We start from the raw sequence: 24,537 nt of genomic DNA on the forward strand, positions 1-24,537 counted from the left end.
TGGACAAATAAAGTCAAGAAATAAAGAGAAACTCAAAACCAAAACTACATCTGACTATCACCGCCCCATTTGCAACTATTTTCTGGGGTCATTTTTTGCCCTTCTGGGCATTCTTCATTGATGCAAATGGTTTCCTCAAAACAAAACAACAGAGAAAATGCAACTTTAGTAGTCCGGATCAGCTGAGTCTAGCATCATCAAGCACAAAGACAATCTCAAAGACCAAGAAAGAGAGGGTTTCTTTTGAACAATAGAAAAAGAAAAACTATCAGTCAACTTGCTCATAAGGGATGATGAAATAAAACAGCCGCCTCAAGCGACAAATGATAAGCAAAGCATGACTCATGGCCTCTGTCCATATGATAACCTACACTGTCCTCTACACCCAAACAAATATTACACAAGAGAGTCTCAAGATCAGGTTCAGATTCTTTTCTTCTGTAGCAGAATTGTTAATCTCATGCCTTTAACTTCTGTTTTGTTCAAATAATGGGTTTCAGATTATTATAGCACATAGCGATTCTTGGCGCCTTTATCAAGCCTCATAGCATCTTCCTGAAATGAAACAGAGAAAAAAATCATGCACCCTGAATTACAACACAATCCAAGCAATGTAATGCAGAAACCAAAAACTCACATGAAATATGAAACCAATGCTATCATTGCACTCCAGAAACTCCTTCCACTGCCTCGCAATACTCATCTGCAAAAAAAAAAAAAAAAATATTATTAAAAAAAAAATCATGCTTCTTATCTGAAATTATTGTAGAAAATCAGAATAAACAAGCCGCACATAAGTTGACATTAAAAATGAAGGCTTATTGTAGAAAATCAGAATAAACAAGCCGCACATAAGTTGACATTAAAAATGAAGGCTACCATTCCAAACAGGAAATGAGACCAATGTGATAAAGATTTTAGTAAGAACAATGGTCCATAACAAACAGCTTACACACTTTTATCAGTTAAAAATTGTATAACTAACATTGCTAACTACCAATGGTCTATAACAAACAGCTTACACTTTTATCAGTTAAAAATTGTATAACTAACATTGCTAACTACCAGGCCAGATATTCAAAGATGATAAGGGCATAACCAAGGGGTCTTCATGTGTAGAAGATGGCAGTTTCCAGCAGATTTAAAAGCACGCCTCAATTTTGGCAAAGTGAAAAATAAGGATGAAATAAAATCAGAACATTGATTATAAAAGGCATGCTAGGCATGATAAACACCTATATACTAGCATGACGCCATTAATCAGGAGTCATTTTCATCTTGGGCATGCGAGTCAAAAGTGGTAAGTCATTAGTTGGTCTCAGGCTCTCAGCCACTGATTCATTGCAGAGATTGTAGTTAAAACATTGTTTTAATTATATTCACATTTTTAATCACTTAAAAGAGCATCTCTTCATCCCATTTGTGTGTACACACACACTCGCATTCTTGGCCCATGCTATGCATAGGTGTAAAATAGCGGACACCATCCGATACATGAGTCTGGTGGAAATTGTGGTAGTGCCGCAAGGGTGCCATAATCAAAACATATGGTGTAAAATGGCAGGCCACACTCTTATTCGGGGTCCAAGCTATATATGGATTTGGGAGCCAAAAGTTTTCTATTTACCGTGAAAGTCGCTTTCTACTTTGCCATTCTCTTTTACACCTACGCTGGATCCAATGTTTTGAAAATTGGAATCGAATAGTAAATCGTAATAGGAGTTGAATCGCATCAGATCGTAAATTGTAAGATTCATTCTGATTTATGTATATATACTACAAAATATTAAAAAAAAAATCATAATAAAATTAGAAAATAATAAAATAACCAATTATTCATTTTCATCCATATCCATTAATTTTAATAGAAACTATCATGATTAGTTATTCAAAATCATAATAGGTATTGTTTGATAACAAACTTGTCACATACTAATAAGTTATTTCCCATCCAAACCCATGCATATTGGATAATAATCTTAAAAATAATCTTAGACATAAAATCATATCAATTCTTAACGTCTCGAATATTAAAAGACAAATATCAATCATAAAGCCTGGCAAGTCGATGATGATGTCCTCGTTATAGTCGCCCCTCTCCTCGATGCGAGTAATGCCCTCAAGTACGTGCATGACTAGTTCAAACTGGTTTGATTCATTGGAACCCCCGATCCTTCTATATCTTCTTCCTTCTCAAAAGAGGGTTTTGGAAGGCTTCTTCTAGTGCAAAATGGAAATGCAGTCTTTCAAAAGAAACTTATATTTTTTTATATATATAGAAGTTATTTAGGATAAATGGTATGAATTGTATGATTTACAATCGAATCATAAGATTCAATAAAAAATCACAAGATTCATACCGATTAAGATTCAATCGTGGGATTCAAATCGAAATTCATAAAATTTGATTGAATCTTAAATCGTTACGATTTTCAAAACAATGGCTGGACCTACTACTCATTCGTCGATGCTTTAGACAAGCACCAAGTCAGCAAGATAAACCTACATGGAGCCCACAATAGCATAAAACTGGAAGAAGATGTATGGACCCCACTCTCTTGCACGCCCATATTTCGAAATAGCAGTGCTTCAGAAATCATAAGACCACTACAGCATACAACCAAAAGAAATGATAAGGCCAATTAATGGATATGCGAGTTTTTATTGTTATGCTTTCAATATAAGACCACTAGAGCATTCATGCCAAGGATGAGGAGTTACCTGAGCAGCTTCATTTAAAGCATTCTTCGTCCAGATAGATATTTTTTCCTGCTTGCCTCGTATATTGACAACTGCTCCACAAATTTCATCACCATAGTCGAACTGTTCACCAATCATTGCCAACAACTAGCAGAAAAGAAACAAAAATTATGAGCAATGCTAAGTGAATATAGTTCCAATCTTGTATCGACCATCCAAATAAGATCCGGAGCATACCGTATATAGCCACCATGTATCAGACTTCCCTCTAGCACAGTTTATGGTCCACTTTCCTCCATTAGCACAAATAGGGTCCTCCCATTTTGGCTCAATTTTGTTTTTAAAACAATAAAAATCCGCACCAACAGCCAACTTGCTAGGATGATGTATATTATTATAAATGCTGAAGAAAAATGGATATTTGTTATAATTTTTCACAACATATACAAGAAAAATCCTAATTGAGGAGAAAGGACTCTAGAGTTACAAGTGCAGAACAAGTGTGCCAATCAAGAACTTCCAGTAACATTGAAAGACTAAACAAATGAACAACAAGTGGTTCATAAATCAGAAGATGAAAGCATTATGCTAAAACACCAAGGCAAACCGATGCTAGAAATCTTGAACGGCAAAGAAAAGGACATGACAAAAAAATGCATATCGTCTTCAAAATCTACGACCGCCAAGAACTTGCACATCATGAGTTCTCAACAACAGGAAACAATTACAAGACCATGAATATGTGAAAAAAGAAATCTAAAGATGTGTGAAGGAGAGTGAGAGAAAAATAGAAGATAACAACGGGGGAAAAAATTGTTTCACCGACTTCAAAAAATGATAATACATTGGTATTTATACAATGGTGGAAGAAATGACTAAAATAACCCTACATGTTATTTTGTAACCCTACATGATCTGGGATACAATGGGGGTGATGCCCTGAAGCTTCTATCCTTTTTCTTTCTATCTAAAGGTATTTCTAGTCTCTTCTCTACTTCGTGTTAGAAACTTGAAATCACATCTGTAATTTTAAGATTCAAAAGTTCCCATGGCCGGATTCAGGTGATCAAATCTAATCTTGGATCCCGTTACCGGATTTGATAAATCTCAACCATCAGATTTATAGATCGACTTGATCTGAAATCCAATGGACGGATTTGAGAATTTTTGTTTGTAATTTAAGTGCTTGATATTAGCTTTAATTTCAACTGTTAGATCTCTCAATATATCTGTGAAAATACATCTAGATTCTAGATTGATGTCGGTTTTACAAGAATTAGTTTTCTTCCCTATAGTTTTTACATCCATTTGGTATCAAAGCGGGGTTTGGAACTTGGAAGACTACTCGAAGTAGTGGGGTGTATAGGAAAGTTTAATTGTTGATACAAGAGCTAGACTACTCGAAGTAGTGGGGTCTATAGGGAAGTTTAATGCTGATACAAGAGCTTATAATAGGATGTCACAATACAAAAAGATTTATAGGGGTAGACTAACCACCAATTAAAGAAATGACATTATAGATAGACACAGCTGAACGGCTTGGGATCTTGAAAACCCAAGTGGAGGAAAAATTGGGAAGAAAAAGAACCGTCTGCAATGGTGTAGGACAAGAAAAGAACAAACCACCGCCTAAGACCACTCTTAGGTATGCAATTGTCAGACAAAAGTCATAGCACACTCTTATAAGTAAGCTGGTTCGTGAAGTACCTTAAAGGAACAAATTAGGACGGAAGGAAACCCGAAGAAGACCATGCGAAGAGAAGATGCATATCTGAAGATACAGAAAGATGTGCAGATGTATCTCACAAAGAAAGATTACAAAACCTTATTTTCTTCAATTGTTACCATTCAACCTTAGTTACATTGAAAAAAATAATCTTAGTTACATTGAATGATCGACTATAAATAGCTTAACTTCATGCAACAGACAAAGGATGCAATTGGTATCCAAAGTCGATTCCTCCAAGACGTGGCTCGCTAATCCAACCTATGATAGGACCATATTTCACAAATCAAAAAAGAATAAAGAGGCTTAACTTGGTGATGGGTCATTTTAGTAGGAGTATAATTGTCTTTTGGGATTTTATAGTAGTTTAGTTAGGGTTTACTATTCCCATCACTATTCATAGTATGTTTTAGTTTTTATTTTTATTGATTTTTTACGTGGGAACCTTCAACAGTTAGGGTTTAAGTTAAACGAGGCCATGATGACTTATGTTTGCAATTTTGTATTATAGGAAGGAGAATTTATATGATGGGTGGCCGTGAAAACACGTGAAGTCTAGAAAAGTAGGTACGTCCCACTTTTTTTTATGATCCAAACCGTTCCTCTGTTTGTGCACAACATAAATAGGTTGTGCCCCAAAAATCAGTTCCATAGGATGATCCTAACCCTCCGATCTGAACTGATCTGAATATGGAGATTTCCAAAAATCATTTATGGAATCTTCTACATATCGGAGGGTTAGGATCATCCTATGGAACTGATTTTTGGGGCACAACCTATTTACATTGTGCCCAAACAAATGAACGGTTTGGATCATAAAAAAAAGTGGGTCGTACCTACTCTTTTTAGACTTCACGTGTTTTCACGGCCACCCATCATATAAATTCTCTATAGGAAGAGCCTAGAAGTATAAATGAAGGTCCATATATGATGTAAAGCCCTTTTGTAGAATTGTAGTGGCATATATGATGCAAAGCCTTAGAGCTACATTATGTTATATTAATGATTATGAATGAAAAAACTCCTTGCTTTTGCAAAATCGTGAACACCTATTCTTTGAAGGATTTTGGTGTGATTCCCTTATCCAACATATGGTATGATTACCTAGGATCAAGTGGCATGGTGCTTTGGAGATTTTACCCTTCTTTTTTCTTCTATCTATAGGTATTTATCATCTTTTCTCTAATTTACTTTGTGTTATAAACTTGAATTCCTATATTTAACTGCATTTTTAAGTTTCAAAAGTTCCTCTGGGATTTTGTTTTAGACTCAGAGTATGCTAAACAGCAAGCGAACAAATCTGATCTTGAATCCTATGGCTGGATTTGATCAATCTAAATTGTCAGTTTTATAGATCTACTTGATCTCAAATCCAAGAAATGAATCTGAGTATTTTTTTAGAGCCCAAATGCTTAATATTATATTTGATTTCAACAGTTAGATCTGAATATATTTATAAGAATACATGTAGAGTCCAGATTGAATAAATCTTGATTATTTTCATCTTAATCGAATCATTTGGATCTACATTCTTCCCTAGTTCACAAGAACTAGTATTGGATATTAGTTTTACCCGAAAATGTTTCCGTCCTTATTGATTCTACATCATTGAGATTATCTTACATAAGCATCAAAGCTGAATTGAAACCACGAGCTAAAGAAAAGCCCAAAAAAATTGCGGTGAAGTTCTTCGTACCTTCATTCAAGCAATTTCATTTTCTGTGCAACAAGAACATTATCATGTTACAAGATCTAAAAGCCAATCGCTCTCTAGATTGATTTAGGGGTTTGGAATCGATAACCTCAGTTTCAGATTTCCAGAATGTTACAAGAAAGACAGATAATACAAGAAATAGTATTGTAATAGTTCCGATCTTGACCAAAAAAAAAATGTATGTTAGACCTTGATCATTCAAGAAAGACCGAATGACATTCAGAAACCCTAGAAACTCAAAAATTTCAAGAACCCGTGCCATCCATCTATGTTGTTAAAGAAAAAGAAAGAAAGTGAAAGAAGAAAAAAAGGACTGACCTCCAGAACTCTTCGGCGGTGGAAAATGTGTGGATGGGGCGGATTGAGTTCCCCCATGAGATCTGCTTGGATTTAGCAAAGGGGTTATCGAACCAGAAAGTCCATGAATGCTCTAAGGGATGCAGATCCTTAGGGTTTGGCACGGCCAAGGAGGATGAAAACGAAGAAGAATCATCAACAACTATATCTCCTTCTGCTTCTTCAACATACGATCTCTCACCTTCTCTTTCCTCCTCTCTACCAACAACAATAACTCCTTCCATCTCTCTCTCTCTCTCTCTCTCTCTCGGAAAAAGAAACACAACGAAACAAAGATTTCTTCCCTCCCTGTGACTAATGAATGACGCGTATGCCGCGGCTACAACAACCCTTTCAGAGGCCCCACTTTCAAGGACGGATTAACGAGAAAGGAAAGTGTTAGCAGGATACCGTTGTTTAAGACTGCCCTTTGAATTGCCAAGTGTAGCAATTTAAGGATATATTAGTCATTTGACAAAGTGTAAGGATACTTTTAAGGAAGTGACAAATTCGCCCCCATTTTTTCCCTGGGCCACCCACTTCTTGTGTATTTAACTATTTATGAGTTATGAGTCTTATCCCGATTCACGACCCTTTTGCCGCACAAGTAGGTGGCCAACTAAGAAAAGGGGGAGAATGTACCATTTCCTTACTTTTGTGTTACGGCGGTGATAAATCGACTCCCAAATTGGTGCCACCCCCACCTTAAGTGCTGCACTCTCATCTTCTCCTCAATTTGTGTCACCTCCATTTTTTTTACGGATGTCTTCATTTTTAAATCTATCTAACCTTGTATGGCCGCACATCCATCTAAGTATTCGCATCTCCACTAGACAACTTATGCACGTGCCGCTTCTTGGAGGCTGGCTGGCCTCACAAGTGTCATATAAAACTTTTCTTTCAACTTGGTCGGTATTTTACGGTCACACAGAACTCCTGAAGCATGCTTCCACCAACCTGCTCTTATTATGTGGTTAACATCCTCGTCAAGCCAAAATCTAAATACTTTGTGCTCCAAAAAACCATTTTAATAGGATGATCTTGACCCAATCTACCTACGTTTATATAGTGTGCATTCTTTGTGCCCAAAAAACCATTTTCATAGGATGATCTTAACGCCCGATCTACATACGTTTAAATAATGTGCAGTCCTTCTGTAGGTCATTTTTATATGGTGTTTTTTATATGAACTAGAGAGTGCATGGGGATCCCATGAAAATCTCACGGTTGTCAAACATGCCCCAAGCCTTTCTTTTTTTTTTTGAACAGATTGCACTTCCAAAAGCATTGTAACTCCATGTAGTCTCTCTTCATGAGAGCGTTTGGCCAATTGAGCCGCCTTCCTTCTCCATTTCCTAACAAAGGCAGTGAACGACTCCTGCTTTAGTAACTTCAGGTTCCGACGGGTGACTTCTATTCCATCCTCATAAGAAAACTGATCAATGAACTTTGCAACAATATCTTCCCAAGTCTTACTGTCAGCCGGGTCTAGAGTGAGCAACCATTTCTTTGACGTACCCATTAGAGACACCTGAAACAACTCCATAAGAAAACTGATCAATGAACTTTGCAACAATATCTTCCCAAGTCTTACTCTCAGCCGGGTCTAGAGTGAGCAACCATTTCTTTGACGAACCCATTAGAGACACCTGAAACAACTCCAGGTTGCGACAAAACAAAGAATGGTGTTCAACAAATCCGACCCAGCTGAAGCAGAGAATGAGAAACATCGAATAACACACTCCCAATAGTGGGCTGCTGTCGGATCAAATATCAAGGGCAGAACCGTCCGCACAGGACTTCACGGGCGAGCACCATGTAAAAACTTGCTCTTACTAACCGTTGTCTTTGCTTTCTCACCGTTTGAGAAGGGTTAGAATCATCCAATGAGAGTGGTTTTTGACATATGGTCCATCAACATGAAGACCTAATAGATAAATGGTTTTGAATACGGATAAATTATACGGTAAGGCCCACACCATAAGATGATCGAAACCGTCCATTTGATGGGTCACACAGGAAAACAGATTACCCTGTAGACAAGCATAGTGAAATAAGGAATCTCTTTTTAGCAAAACAGGTCTCAAAAGAAAAAAAAATCTCCTTGCCCACGAGCGACGAGAAATAAAACAGCTGTCTCACAAACATTGCTCGTGTCTTCCTTATGATAGCCTATAAAGTTCTGTGCCGAAACAAATATTACAGCAGTCTAGATTAGGTTTACATTCTTCTGTTTGGTAGCAGAATTGCTAATCGCTACCTTTAATTTGTGTTTGTCAAAGTAAACAGGTTTAAGATTACTATAGCACATATCGATTCTTGGCGTTCTTATCAAACTTCATAGCATCCTCCTGGAATTAAACAGAGGAGAAATCATGCACCCTAACTCACAACACAATCAAAGCAATGTAACGCAGACATAAAAAACTCACATGAAATATGAAACCAATGCCATCATTGCAATCCAGGAACTCCTTCCACTGCTTTGCAATGCTCATCTGCGGAAAAAAAATACTATTATTAAAAAAATCATGATTCTTATCTGAAATTGTTGTAGAAAATTAGAAAAAATCATGTTGTGCATGAAATTCGACAATAAGAATGGAGGCAACCATTCGAGACAGGAAATGATACCAATGTGCCAAAGATTTTAGTAAAAACAATGGTCCATAACAAACAGCTTACACTCTCTTCTATCAGTTGAAAATTGCATGAGCCAACATTGCTGACTCCCAGGCCAGATATTCAAAGAGGATGAAGGAATAAACAAGGGGTCTTTTTTTTTTAATCATGGAGGATTTTATTAAGATCGGGGAAAACCCCGCGAGCGACATGGTCAGTTATAAAGAAAGAGAGCACTGAACTTAGTGCAAAACAATTAAAAACCCAAGCCCTCAAGGCAACAGGAAATAAAAAAATCTCTAATCTTTCTCTGTCTGACTCCCAAACTAGCTACTCTGTTTGCATCACGGTTGGCCGATCTCCTAACATGTCAATAAAGAAAAGGTCCTTACTGTGTAGAAGATGGCCATTTCGATCCGATTTAACATCATGTCTCAATTTTGGCAAAAGTGACAGCAAGGGATGGAAAGCCTTCCCAAAGATTTTTTTTTTTTTGAATGGTAGCCTTCCCAAAGATTGATGGATACAATTCGGTCTTATCAAGAAAGAGGAATTGATTCAATGCACTTGATTCTCTAACCCATGCATTATTCAAGGAGGATTGGGTAAGCAAAATAATGAGTTTGCCTTTGCCCCAAATATGTTTGTAATTCCGATCTGTTATCATCAAAACATGTCTCGTTACGACTAACATTTATATCTGTTAGAAGTATTTTATTCTCTCATCTTTTTTCATTCTTTGTATTTGAATTCCTGATCGTGATTATACCATCATGCAGAACTTCCATTTTTTATTTTTCCTGTCTATGAATCGATTGACAAGTCCAAACCCAATATCTTGATATGGAGCAGCAATGCATCCTAAACTCGTATATATCATCAACTAATACACAACCAATTAGTGTTTGGATCCAATTTTTTTTCCATCATCCAAAAAATTAGAATGAATTTAGAGCACACTATCAAAGGCATGCTTGGCATCATAAACACTGATAGATTAGCTTGGTATTTACACTTGATGAATCCGTGGATCAAGAAATTGGTTTTGGATAATTGAACCTAAGCTTCTCATTTGTTATGGCTTGGATGTTTTAAGGTAGATATTAGTGCACATCCATCTCTGTCCTCCTCCATCAAAACCCTCTTCCTTCACCCATAATTTAGCAAACAGATCTACTGAAAACAAATCTTGATCTCGTATCCCTAAATGGTAAACAGCGTCAATGGATCTATCAAAAATTATATAAACCCTAAAACTAGAAACAAAAACAGGGAAACCGTAATTATGAACATGAAAAAGCAGGGACAGGAAGCTGCAATGATGGAAACAATAAATAATAACCGTGGTCATAGGGAAGGAGGTTTCTGTCGAAAGAGGTAGGTAATTTGGTAAATGTAGTGGAAGGAGAATGGAAGCACCCGGTTTCCAGTTTCTTTACAGTCCACGTATTGAAACCTCATTGTTTGGTTTTTTAATCGGTTCCCATATCTTTTCTTTCTTTTTTTTGAAAATTGACAATTTATTAATCTGTAAGAAAAATAGGACGGGACAAGCAGTCCCTTCCAATTACAGAGAGTGGATCAAAGATCTAGGAATAACTCAAAACATGTAAGAGTTACAGAGAAGATACAATCATCATTTCATTCCTGAAGACTCCAGCCTCTGCCAAGATGTTGGCCGCCTCATTAGCTGATCACCTCTGGTGCTCAATCTTGGGGTCCAAAACTTTAATTAAATCCAGGATTTCCGCCAATAGATCTTGGAGTTTCCACGAGCCATTCGAATGCGCAGAAGCCCATGGAACTGCATTGGTCGAGTCACCCTCCACTATTTGCGGCCGCTGATTATGCTTATGTGCCCACTGTAGACCAAAAAGCAGAGCTCTCACTTCAGCTTCGTTTGCATCCATATCCCCACTGGTCATGAGAACGTCATAATTGCAGCTTCTTTATCGTCCCCTATCAGTCCTATACCTGCCATCCCAGGGTTGCCTATGGAGCTTCCATCAAAATTAAGCTTAAGCAGTTAAGCCATCCTGCCGGCGAAGCCTTCCATTTCGGCAATGGCTTGGTCCGAATTGTTCTGTCCCAAATTATAGAACACCAATTTCTTATAAGATCTCCTACTCCATAAGGGATTTTCTTTTTCACTTTAGCCCAGGTTATAATCCCCACCTTGATGTCCAACGCCAGCCTACCTGAAGACCTGGTATTGCCTTCGAAAATGCGCCTATTGCGTTCCTTCCAGATGTTCCAGACAATAGCATACGGAAAGGTACCCCAAAGCAATCTTCATGTATCTCCAAAAGGTCCATTTTGCCAATTAACCAATAACGAGCTAATCAATCTTGGGCAAGCCCACCTCATGCCAAATGCCCCATTGCCTCCGACCATAGCTGGTAAGAATAGGGGCAATGCGGCATTAGGTGGTCTAGCTAACCGGTTCCCATATCATTTTCCATTTTCAATTACACATTCAAATTTTTAATCAATTGAAAGAACATCTCACGAACTCCTCTCAGCAAATCCCATCCCTCTTATCAACCCGTCAGTCTTTCATTGCTCCTATATAACGCCACTCATTTTGGTCGGCATCAACACGCCAAATACAAGAGATTCAACCAATGGCAAGTAAAAATCGATTTTCTGTCAGAATCAATGCCTTTGATTCAGATGTCCAGCGACGAACGATTACCAGAAAAATGGCTTCCAAGCAGCAGCATCAAGGCAGTGTAAATGGTCTATTTCACCAATCGACTCATTACAGAGGTGATTTTCATTGTTGTTTGAAACATCTTCTTGGCTTTGTCACCGATCGTTGTCAAAGCCGAACATAACCTCCACAATCGACGACGGAAATGTTAAACAATCCCTAAACAAAACCTGCAAACATAGTTAAGCCAGTCAACCCAGTCCTTAAACCTGTTCCACTATAGTCCTTGACACCTGTAAAAAGTCCTTGACTGGAGGTAAAACCTTGGTTCTAGTCATTGGATCATCTTTTGGACACGAACAAGGAATGATCCATCTCAAACTCAGATAGAAGATACATCATTGTTGCAAAAAGGACCCTAAGGGACTATTGGATGGATTTAAAGGGGACTGACTCTATTCCGAGTTTAAAGGGACTGGTTTAGGAGACGGAGGGTTACGATCAATGTTTCAAAATGCGGCCAAAGCAAATCCTAGTCAACTCGGCACGACCCAGTCGAGTACTTGATTGACGCAGCTGAGTACTCGGTTTTTTTATTGGCTTTATAGGGCAAAACGCAGACTCAAACAAGTGCGACCAAGGTAAAAGAGGGTCGACTCTGGAATCCACAATGAGGCGGGGGAGTTTCGAAACTATGGTTACGATCATCCTGTGCAAATGATCTAAGGGGTACAACCTATTTACGTTGTGGCCCAACAAATGAACGGTTTGGATCAACCTATGAACCGGTCCCCCCACTGTACTTTTTGAAAAATACTGGACTTCATGTGCGCAGATCATATAAAACTCCTGGCTTTAGTATATGAAGAAGCCATGATCGGGATTCGGGTCGATGGAGTAGAATTTAGGACCGATGATTATAGGTTATAGGGGACTCGCAGCAGGTTTTAGAACTATTCTCAGGTTTGGGGAAATTTAAGAAAGTGTTAATCGAATGGGTTTTTAAGGGCAGTATGCTATTGTTCGGAATTGCCGAATTGGTATGGCCTGGGCTATGTAACAGATGCAGGGACGGGTGAGTAGACAGGACTTGGACTGTTTACTTTGATATGTAACAGATTAATAAAGGACTGATTTTAGGGGTTTAAAGGTAATGCAGGAGAGAATCTATTGTGGGTGGGGGGAGTATTGGGAGGGAAAGGATATAGGTTTAAGGATTGTGGGTATGATTTTATGCCCCTTTTTTAATCCCTCAGAGTCATAGAACTCTAATCCTATTCTAAGTCGGAAAGCATAAACCTATCCTATGGTGGCACATGAACATAAAAGAGAAACCTAAGACTTATTCAAACCTCATATCTGACGGAGTCAAAAGACCACTTAAAAGTTAAAACACACGAAAAGTAGACTCCTTCCTTGTTGCAAGTGCAAGGTGGGTCCCCTTGGTCAAGAATTTAAGTGATTTTAAAACATGTGGGCCTATGTGATTCACTTGATAACTTAAGTGAAGTAAAACATATGTGGGCCCCTGAGATAAGTGACTAAATAATAAAGACCAATTTGCCCTTACAATAAAGAAAAAGACAGATACATCCCTATGAAAAAAAAAAAGAAACACTGTACTAGACGATATGGGCCCCACCATCCTAGTTGACTACTAAGTCCCAGTGAAGGACGGTCCCCCATCACAATAACTCCATGTGGGAGTTCTACTTTCGCATAATCGTTGAAGGAGGACTATTGTGCATGCTTGAAGGAACTGAGGTTAAGCCTCCTAACTGATTAAAAATTAGCTTAATGGAAGATGAATAACGCCCATGTTATTACTTGGATTCTGAATTCGGTTGAACCCTCGATTGCATTAAAACTCAGTCCTTACAAAGCCTATGAAAAGATCTGGAATTATTTTTAAAAGATTTATCAAGAAGCCACCCACGCACACCCCTTAAGGGCGGAATATGATTTATCTCAGTATTCCCAAGGGATTAAGGGCGCGTTTGGATTGCTGGAATCACGAATTGGTATTCCCATTACATTCCAATCCCATTCCATTTCCCTCTTCAAACGGAATGGGATTTCCGATTCTATTGTTTGGGTAAACATTGGAATTCATAAGGGAATGACATCAACATCGTCTTCTTCGTCCAACCAAACCCTAATCGACTCCCGCTTCTGTGATCTACGACATCCCCCAAGTTTCAAACTCAAATCCACTGGCGATAAATCCATGCTCCACCTCCTCTATTACGACATGGGCAGGGACTCCCAACACACCGCTATCATCTACGTCCTCACCAAGCACAGATCCGTGATGAATCCAAGAAGATCCAAACATTATCCTAGAATGAAATTCGTTAGGTATTTTGAAGGAGAGAAGTTTAGGTGTCCGAAATTCCATTAAAACACTTCAGAAGGCACAGATCTGTCCATTTCAACGAGAGAGAGAGAGAGAGAGAGAGAGAGAGAGAGAGAGAGAGAGAGAGAGAGAGAGCATGCCGAGAACATTTGGAGAAGGATCTGTGAGAAATGAGAGATAAGGGAAGACAAAGGACAGGGTGGCAAATGGGTTTGACAGAATAAGTTTTGAGCTAGAAAAACATCTTACCTGCAGAGGCCCTTTGAGAGAGAGAGAGAGAGACCAGTGCCTTTTTTTGTAGAGAGAGAAGTCCCGAAGGAATTAGAATACCATTCTGGGATTTTTCCACCTAGAGTCCCCATTTCGTTACCAAGTGTGGAACCAAACACATGAATTAGAGAAAAAAGTATCATGTTCCGATTCTTGTTTCCGTTACCGGCGATCCAAACGCGCCCGAAGGACATTTAGGATTATTATTTGGGATTTTTTGATGATATGGACTGAACAAGACATGTTTTTTCTATTTACATTACATTGAACATTGTCCCTGCAAAATCTTCTGATAGCACATTTGAAGAGTTCTTCAAACTCCACAAAAGAGCCAAGTCCTGCAGTTTCTTATGCGTCTCTGCCTCAAGAGTGAGACAGCCCAGGCAAACATTACTAGTCGTGATCAGCTACCTGACTTACAATCCACTCTGTTAGAATTGTTTGAGTTCGAGACTCAGATATGTACTCCGGCAATAACCGATGTTAGATCCCCTTCATAACAAGTTATAAACATATAATATTTTTTGCTCAAAGTGACAAGGGATGAACCTGACAATGTGTCTTAAAAAGTGCAATGCTTTAAGTGACACACCCACAACCCTCCCTGTAATTGGTTTTCAGGTACTCATAGTAACCCTTTAGGATCAACTACTGCCACATGGTGTTTAGATTTGGGTGCCGCCTCCAATCATACGACTGGAGTGCAACAGAATCTCTCCATACAAAAATATAATGGAAATCAACAGATGTTTAGGGCTAATAGTGACCTTCCACCAATGTCTGGTTTTGATAATGTTTCACTGTCCACTTCACATCACCATTCCTTTCATTTGAATGAGGTTTTACCTGTCCCCCATCTCTTTGCAAATTACTCTTTATAGGCCAGTTAAAGGAACAAAATTGTTCTGTCTAATTCTCTTCCAATAGTTATGTCATATAGGGTCCTATGCACAGGGGCAATGATCAGGACAGGGCATAGACACAGGCGTCTTTGCTTCCTTGAAGTGGATAAGATGAATACCTCCTCATCTATGCGTTTGTTTCTTCCTCTTTGATCAATTATTTGCGGTCTCTGTGGCATATATGATTAGGTCATCCACATAGAGACATGTTAAATGTCTATGTTGAATTCTGGACTCGTTATGGATAAAAATATTATTTTTCGTAGTTCTCCCTCCTCCTCATTGTGATACAAGTTCATTCAGTAAAAGCACCCACTTATCCTTTCCTATAACCAATCACGCTACCAAGACATTATTTTATTTGGCACAGCGCGATGTAAGGGGACCTGCACCCGTGTGATCTCTCCAAGAATATCGCTATTTTTGTTATGTTTATTGATTATCATATAAGGTTTACATGAATATAACTGCTACATAGGAGATCATACGTCATAAATGTATTTCGAGTATTTGTAAAAATAGTGAAAATGCAATTTCAATCGGATACTAACATCCTACACTCTGATTCAAGGGTATTATACCTTTCTCATGACTTTCAAAAACTACTACAAGAAAAGGGCATTGTATCTCATAAGTTATCACCATAAACCGCAACGGAATGGAGTTGCTGAAAGGATGAATGAACATCTTCTCTACAATTTGTTCTCTTCACAGCAATTCCCATGCTATGAATCACCTTTGGGGTGAGGTAACTCTTATAACTGTATACCTAATGTCTTGAATAACAAATCCCCTTATCTCTGTCGGAGACCCAGACTATTCGTTATTCTATGTCTTTGGCTGTGTTTTTTATGTTCACCTTCCTCCACATGAGAGAGATAAATTCTCACCTCATGCCGCCAAGTGTGGTTTGTCGGGTACAGAGATAGAAAGGTTTTCATTGTTATGACTTGGACAATGGTTAACATCGTACGAGTGCTTACGTCATGTCATTTTCTTTGAAAATGTTTAATTGCATCACCTTCCACAAGAACCCTCCCCTCCCATTATTTATCCAGCTCCCTTCCTTCGTTGAAGAAGATACCCCTTTTTATTTTGATCTACCTCGTCCTCCTACTCGAAAATGATAAGGGTGAACATAGGCAACTTGCGTATGCCATTATAGGGTGTATATCTATGATAATAAAGTACTTGTACATACCCAGTGTACCTGTGTCAATAGGATAAACATGAATACGGACACAAGATACAACAGGATACGGATCATTGAGAAAAAACTTTTATTTAACTACTCACTCCATAAAACTAGACAAATGTGTGTCACTATCATTTATCATTATTTCCAAGGCCATTAAAGACCATAGCATGTTAAACATTGAACTATTGAAGCTTTTATATTTTTTAGTATATCTTTACATCAAATAAACCTATTTTAGTAATATTATATTAGTTGTATCCATTCCTTTTGTTAAAGTATAAAAGATTAAATAACGTCTTCTCCTACAGATTAAGCTTTTGGAGTATCAGAGCCAAAGGTCCTATGTTCAAACCTCCTAGATAGCAAAAGTCCACATGCAATGGCCAAACCCGAAAGAGGGGCCACATGTGCCATGTGTAGGCCAAACTAAAAAGAGGGGCCACACGTGAGGGGTTGGTGTTAAAGTATGAAAGATTAAATAACGCCTTCTCCAACAGCTTAAGATTTTGGAGTAACTGGTTGTTTGACACCCTTGATTTTACAAAAAATGTTGTATCAGGCCAGCACCCACGTATTTGTGTCCGTTCTCCGTACCTTTGTTTGGGTATCATAGGTGTATATAAGTTGCATGGAAAGATATTTGTGAACTTTAACACAACATAAGCGAATATAATGAAGTATGAATATACCTTCATACCCCTAACTCATGTACAATACGATAGAGGCAATTTGTAATTGACTGATGGAATATTATAAAATAGAGTGAGAAAAGTCGTGGAGATTGATCTGATTCTCTCATTCTCCCACGTTCATGTGCAAGGCATAGGCCTCTTCTTCTTTCTTCACGCTTCTCTAAGAATGTTTTGATTAAGCAGAAGTTGTCAGATATGTATAATGAAATGCTGAATTTTGGCAAAAAATAATGAAAACTAATCAAATTTAAAGGTGGGAAATGATGAGGCAAATTAATGAATATGTGAGTTTTAATTGCTATGAATTCAACATAAGACCACTATAGCATCCATACCAAGGATAAGGAGTTACCTGGGCAGCTTCATTTGCAGCATTCTTGGTCCATAGAGCTATTTTTTCCTCCTTGGGTCGTACATTGACAACCGCTCCACAAATTTCATCACCATATTCAAACTGTTCACCAATCATTGCCAACAACTAGTAGAAAAGCAACAAAAACTATGAGCAATGCTAAGTGAATAACTGAATATAATTTCAGACTTGAATATACCATCCTAACAAGATCTGAAGCATACCGTATATAACCACCGTGTATCAGACTTCCCTCTAGCGCAGCTTATGGTCCACTTCCCTCCATTAACACAAATAGGATCCTCCCATTCTGGCTTAATTTTGTCTTTAAAACAATGAAAATCCGCACGCATAGTCGTAGGAAACTTGCTTGGATGACGTATATTATTATAAAGGCTGAAGAAGAATGGATATTCATTGCAATTTGTCGCAACATATACATGAAAAATCCAAACTGAAGAAGAATGGGTATTTGATATAATTTGTCACAACATACGCAGCAAAGAGAAACACATGATAAAAAAAAAATGCCTATTGTCTTCAAACTCTACAATAAGCACACATTCTGAGTTCTCAATTACAGAAACCAATAAGGCCTTGCATTCTCAAACTTTATCCAAATAATCTTGAGATTATAGAAGTAGCATTCTGTTTTACAATTTAAGGAGCTAGATCTAACTTGCTGATCATCTGCTCAAGTACCTTCTTACTAGAGTAGAGCCTAAATCCCTTCTTACTAAAGGCTAATCATCACATTACCGAAAACGTTGCCATCAAGTACATGCCAATTACTTATCAAATTAATCTCCTTGGGGGAAGTGAAAAACTAAAAACAGCCCTGTATAGAAGAAGCAAAGCATTAGAGATAGCCTTATGGATTCCTCTAACAATCTTTTCAGGTGCTAGACTGAGGAAGTTGTCTTCTATTTAAGTGATATTATGAAGATTCTATCTTGGAATGTAAATGGTCTGGGGTCCCAGGAGAAAAGATTACAGGTTAAAGAATTGCTAAAAGTTTGGAAGCCAGAGGTCGTTTACATCCAGGAAACAAAATTGGCCTCCATTAGTAGCCTGGATATCAGAAGTATGGGTTTTTTAAAAAGAGTGGGATTTTGTTTTCTTAGCTTCTAAAGGGGCATCCGGAGGTTTGTTGTTAGCCTGGGATAATGTTAGTTGGTCTCGTAAGGAGGTGTGGTCTGGAGATTTCTCCTTATCAGTTTCTCTTCAAAAGGTGGTGGATAAGTCTGAATGGCTCTTCTCTGCAGTCTATGGTCCTTTTTCATCATCCGCAAAAGGCCTTTTTTGGAAGGAATTGGTTAAGGTTAGAGAGTGTTGTTCTCATCCCTGGTGTATTGGGGGTGATTTCAATGAAATCAAGGAAGTAGGGGAGAGGTTAGGGTGTAATAGAGTCACTAATAACATGAAGGTTTTCTCTGATTTTATAGCAGACAATGAATTAGTTGATCTTCCCTTGGGTGGTGCATCTTTCTCTTAGGTCAGAGGGCAGAGTAGAAGCAGGCTGGATAGATTCTTGATTTCTGGCAAGTGGTTGGAACTCATTCCAGAGGTTTCTCAGAAAGCGCTTCCTCATCTGGTGTCTAATCACTGTCCCATTCTATTAGATCCTAGAATGGACTCGTGGGGTCCTTCTCCTTTTAGATTTGAGATTGCTTGGTTGGAATCTTTCCAGATGGAGGGGAGATTAGGGGGGTGGTGGTCTTCTTGTCATTCAGTAGGCCCAGCTGACATAGTTATTGGTAACAAACTGAGATATGTTAAGGCAAAATTGAAAGCTTGGGTCAAGGAGAGAAAGTTGCTAGATCATGGGCGGAAGCGATGGTTGGAGAATCGTATGTTAGAATTAAATGCTCTAGGGGAGTGTGGTTTGGCTTCGAATGAGGTTTGGGAGGAATTGGGAAGGGTCAGCCAAGAACATAATAGCTTGCTGCTTCAGGAAGAAATATCTTGGCGTCAAAAATCTAGAGTTAAGTGGATTGTAGAGGGAGATAAAAATACTGCTTACTTCCATGCTATGGCTAGTGCTCATAGGAGAAGGAACAGAATTGAATCTCTGGTTTTGGCAAGGGAGAGAGTTACAAACAAGGAGGTGATTACATAAAAAATTCTTAGCCTTTTCAAGGCTCTGTATTCTTCTGGCGGTATCATTTGCCCTATACCGCAAGAGGTGGAGTTTGACAGTTTAAGTTTGGGGGAAGCCGCAAACTTGGAAGTCCCTTTTACTGAGGAGGAAGTCAAGAAAGGTTTATTCTCCTTGGCCAAAGACAAAGCTCCTGGTCCGGATGGATTCTGTCTGGCTTTTTTCCAAGCTTGTTGGGAAGTTGTTAAATCAGACCTGATGAGATTTTTCCAAGAATTTTTTGAAGGGCTTGCTCTAGACAGAGGTACTGGGGCAACCTTCATTACCCTAATACCAAAGATAGAGGGGGCTTCAAAGGTGTCGGAATTTCGTCTGATAAGCTTAGTCGACTGTTTATATAAAGTATTGGCAAAAGTTTTGGCGGATCGCCTCAAATTAGTTCTTCCTTCAATAATATCAGATAGTCAAAGCGCTTTTGTTCATAAAAGACAAATTTTGGATTGTTCTCTCATTGCAAACGAAGTTATTGATGCCTACAGGCGAAGCGGTCAAGGAGGGGTCTTCTGTAAACTTGATATGGAAAAGGCTTATGATCGGGTTGAGTGGGACTCTCTGGACTATAGTCTAGGCAAAATGGGTTTTGGTTCTAGGTGGAGAGGTTGGATCAGATCTTGTGTATCTTCTGCTTGGTTCTCAGTTCTCATTAATGGCTCTTCCAAAGGTTTTTTCAAATCATCTAGGGGTTTGAGGCAAGGGGATCCTCTATCCCCCTTTCTCTTTGTGATCGTTGCGGAGTCTCTTAGCCGGCTTTTGAAAAAAGGTAGCGAGTTGAGTCTTTTTTAGGGGTTCTTAATTAGAAGTAATAAAGTGGAGGTTTCGCTCCTTCAATTCGCAGATGATACGTTGCTATTCTATGCCCCAGTGTTTTCTCAGATTTTGAATCTTAAAGCTGTCTTAAGGTGTTATGAGATGGTCTCGGGCCAAAGATCTAATTTTTCAAAGTCAGGATTATATGTTATAAATGTTCCTTCTTCTGAAGCTTCTGTTTTTGCAAGGATTTTGGGGTGCTCTTTGAATTATTTGCCTGCTTCTTATCTTGGCCTTCCTTTGGGGGTGGGAAGACCGAATAAACTATTTTGAAATCCAATCATTCATAGAGTGGAGAGGCGTCTTGACTCCTGGAAACGTAATTTGATATCTAAAGGAGGGCGGTTAGTTCTCATCAAAGCAGTTTTATCAAACATTCCGATTTATTTTCTCTCTTTGTTCAAATGTCTTGTGAGTGTAGTTATTAGAATTGAACAGATCCAAAGGAGGTTTTTATGGGGCGGCTCTCATTCCTCTGGTGGAATTCCCTTGGTTAAATGGAGTTCTGTGTGCCTCCCTCTGAAAAATAGAGGGTTAGGAATTCGGAGAATTAAAGGCTTTAACACGGCGTTGTTGGGAAAGTGGCTGTGGCGGTTTGGGTCAGAACCATCTGCCCTATAGGTAAAAGTATTAGGGAGTAAGTATGGGTTGAGGGAGGGGAATTGGTGTACTACGGATAATTTTAAGTTCAAGGGTCTAACTGTTTGGCGGGATATTTTGAAGGTTGAGGTTCTATTCTCCAAAGGTATTCGCTTTAAGGTTTATGTTGGGGATAGAATCCGCTTCTGGTCAGATCCGTGGTGTTCGGCTGTTCCTCTTAGGGCATTATTCCCTGATCTGTATCTGGTGTCTTCTCAAAAGGAGGGATGGGTGGCGGATTGCTTTGAGAGGGTGAACTCGGTAGTGGTTTGGAAGCCGCTGTTCAAAAGAAACTTTTTTGATAGAGCTGTCTTCAGTCCTCGAGTTGATGGCCTTGATTGAAGGGTGTTATATTAAGAAGAGAGAGGTTGATTCCCGTGTATGGTTTTGGTGTTCATCCGATTTTTTCTCTGCTAAATCCTTCTATCATCATTTAGTGTGTAGCGAGGTTGAGTCTCCTTTTGCTTCGATCTAGAAATTTTCTTGCCCGCCGAGGGTTTCTTTTTTTGCGTGGGCAGTATGTTGTGGTCGTATCCAGACAATCGATTTTTTGCGGAAGAGATGAATGATTTTGGTTAACCATTGTCCTTTATGTTTTTCGGCGGGCGAATCCATTGATCATCTATTCATTCACTGTAAGTTTGCTCGAGATTTATGGGGTTTTATTCTATCTCGTTTTGGGGTATCTTGGGCTCTCCCTAACACCATATCAGATTTTATTAAAAGTTGTGAATGGTGTCCCTGGAAAAGAAAGGGTAAGTCGCTGTGGAAGATGTGTATGGTGGCTTCTTGGTGGTTCATTTGGAAGGAAAGAAATTCCCGAGTATTTGACGGTGTGGCAAAATCGTCTTTCTGGATATATATCAAGACCATCTAAGCAGTTATTTCTTGGGCTAGAAGCCTTCCTCTGTTTCATTTCGTCTCAGCGTATGATCTTTGGGAAGGTTGGCAGACTATTTGCAAGGAGGGGATTAGCAAAGTCAAAATTATTCAACCCTGGATCCCTCCTCCTGAGGGAATGTTAAAGCTGAATTTTGATGGTTCCTCTCTTGGCAATCCTGGTTATGCAGGGATTGGGAGTTTATGCAGAGATTCCAAGGGGGATGTTCTCTGGGCTTTCTCGGGCCCCATTGGAGTGGCGGACTCTAATGAGGCGGAAGTGAGAGCAGTTCGTTGTGGGATCAAGTTTTTGGATCATTCTGTGTTTGATAAGGTGATAGTGGAATGGGACTCCTCAAATGTTATTCTCTGGCTTCTGGGTGCGGCTTCTTCTCCGTGGCGTTTTTTATCTTTCTTTGAGGAACTTGATGATTAAGTTCTTGACTCGTCTATATCCTTTAGGCATGTGAGGAGATCAGCTAATTCAGAAGCTGACTCCCTAGCAAGGGGTGGTGTATTTAGGCCTAGCTTGGAGCAGTTTGATTATCTCCCTACTTGATATTGTATTTTCTTTTTCTCCCTTTTTCTGTATTGTGTTTTGAACCAGCTCAGGTTCGCCTCTTAATATATTCTCCTTTTTACCGTCTCAAAAAAAAAAAAATCTTTTCTCGTAAAATCATTAAGATTCATTGGGTTCGTCATTTTCAAGACAAGCGAGACGTTTGAAGCATTTTTTTTTTGGACAAAGATAATTGAAGCATTGAAGCTGAGTTGAAACCACGAGCCAAAATAGGCATAAAAACCTGAGATCAATAAACTGTTAAGAAAGAAGGTGGCAAGGAAACAACTAGATCTGCTGTCTAGATTATGTTGGAAATGATGCACTTCTCATATTCTTAGCTCCTCAAGAGGATATACACCTCAAGCCTTAGTTAGGAGCCTTGTGGAAAAATCTACCACTAGGGCAGCTATTTAGTTATGAATTTGTTAAAAAAAAAAAAACCACATTTGATTCAAGTACAATAAACCATCTCACTCTTTCTAATTTCATTCAGCACCTTCTTGTTTTTTTTTTTTTTCCAGCAATAACATTTATCATATAACGAGACTTTGGAGCCGATCACTCTATAGAGTATAGACCTCTGCTTTCAGCAGATTTCCTATAGACAAATCAATTGTGTAAGGCACACCGGATTGATTGAGGGTTTTCAAATGGATGAGCTCAGTATCAGATTTCTAATCCTCAAAATCCAAAACAAAGAGGCCTAAAAGAAAGGGTCTTTTTATGCTTCATCTTGACAAAGAACTGTATCTTAGACATTGCCACCAAAGACCACCTTAGATTCAGAAACCCAAAAATTCCATGAACCCATTTCAATCTGTCTGATAGAACATCAGAAAAGAAAATAGAGAAGCAGATGACAGAGAAAAGGGAAAGAATGAGTTAATTCGAGGAAACTCAGGCCTCCAATGAGTTATTTCGAGAAAACTCGACCTCCAATATGCAAACTGCACTAAATTTGATTATTCCTTGCTGAACAGATAATATAAGATAGCAATTCATTATCTAAATAGGAAAATTTATTTCTAACACTATCTTGCGTGTTTATATAAACCCTTAAAGGGGGAAAAAACAAAGAAGGGAAGAGAAAAGATAGGGACCTCCAGAACTCTTCGACGGAGGAAAAAGTGTGGATGGGGCGGATGAAGCTAGCCCATTCGGCCTGCTTAGGCTTGGCGGAAAGATTGTCGAACCAGAAGGTCCATGAGTGCTCCAAAAGATGCAAAGGCTGAGGATTTGTCACAAGAGAGGATGAGTCATCCACGATCTCTCCTTCCTCTACTTCTTCCAAAAACGATCTCTCAATTTCCCTTTCCTCTTCCCCGCCACCAACAACAACCACCTCCTGCGCCATCCTCTCTCTCCCTCTCTCTACGAACCCAACCCAACCTGACTCGACCCGATTTTGAAAAATCAGGCTATGCCGAGCGCTTAGGATTGAGAGATTCAGAGGCTGGGATTAGGGTTGATTATCCTCGACCCAAGGCACAGGTCGGTTTGAGAAAGGGTTGAGAGAATGATATCCAAGGTTGGGCTAGGATTAGGATCAACCCGACCCACCCCGCTCGAATGTTCGGGCTGAGGCCAGACCAAGCCTCTAAAAAACATCTTTTGGCCCTAATTTAAGCCTGTCTAACACAATTTTCTTAATCATCGGGTCTGGTTGGATCGATTGGTTTTGCGTCGGCCCGAAGCAAAATTAAAAATTAAGAATACAAAAAAGAAATAAAGAATAACCTAAAGATTTTTAAATCGCAATGATCGATTGGTTCAACCCGTCAGGTTCGGGTTGAACCCGCTCAAGTTGCAACCCTCCCCTCCCGCCAAGTGATAAGGGACAGATGATCTCTATGTTTGGGACTCCATGAATGCATGGAAATTTGGGCCTCTCTGAAAGAATAGGCCTCGTTACGGACGGGCCTTTTAGCAAAATCAACCCACATTGGGCAATTCTTATCCTTCAATTTGTGA

The 24,537-nt window shown here is 39.0% G+C and overlaps 2 protein-coding genes across 2 annotated transcripts; both read right to left on the reverse strand.

The window, feature by feature from the left end:
- Positions 1-220: 220 nt before the first annotated feature.
- On the reverse strand, positions 221-6,823 carry LOC143884183 (eukaryotic translation initiation factor 4E-1-like). Its single transcript, XM_077387608.1, has 5 exons — positions 6,459-6,823; positions 2,938-3,103; positions 2,722-2,847; positions 638-703; positions 221-555 (listed from the first exon to the last, which is right to left on the reverse strand). The coding sequence occupies exons 1-5, from the start codon at positions 6,719-6,721 to the stop codon at positions 505-507; spliced, it is 672 nt and encodes a 223-aa protein (XP_077243723.1). The 5' UTR covers positions 6,722-6,823; the 3' UTR covers positions 221-504.
- Positions 6,824-8,525: 1,702 nt separating this feature from the next.
- On the reverse strand, positions 8,526-24,140 carry LOC143884184 (eukaryotic translation initiation factor 4E-1-like). Its single transcript, XM_077387609.1, has 5 exons — positions 23,667-24,140; positions 17,746-17,917; positions 17,522-17,647; positions 8,909-8,974; positions 8,526-8,827 (listed from the first exon to the last, which is right to left on the reverse strand). The coding sequence occupies exons 1-5, from the start codon at positions 23,918-23,920 to the stop codon at positions 8,777-8,779; spliced, it is 669 nt and encodes a 222-aa protein (XP_077243724.1). The 5' UTR covers positions 23,921-24,140; the 3' UTR covers positions 8,526-8,776.
- Positions 24,141-24,537: the final 397 nt, after the last annotated feature.

This window comes from Tasmannia lanceolata, unplaced genomic scaffold, assembly GCF_043159265.1.
Source record: "Tasmannia lanceolata isolate RefF3 unplaced genomic scaffold, GAP_Taslan_0.1 ptg000008l, whole genome shotgun sequence".
Classification (NCBI taxonomy): domain Eukaryota; kingdom Viridiplantae; phylum Streptophyta; class Magnoliopsida; order Canellales; family Winteraceae; genus Tasmannia; species Tasmannia lanceolata.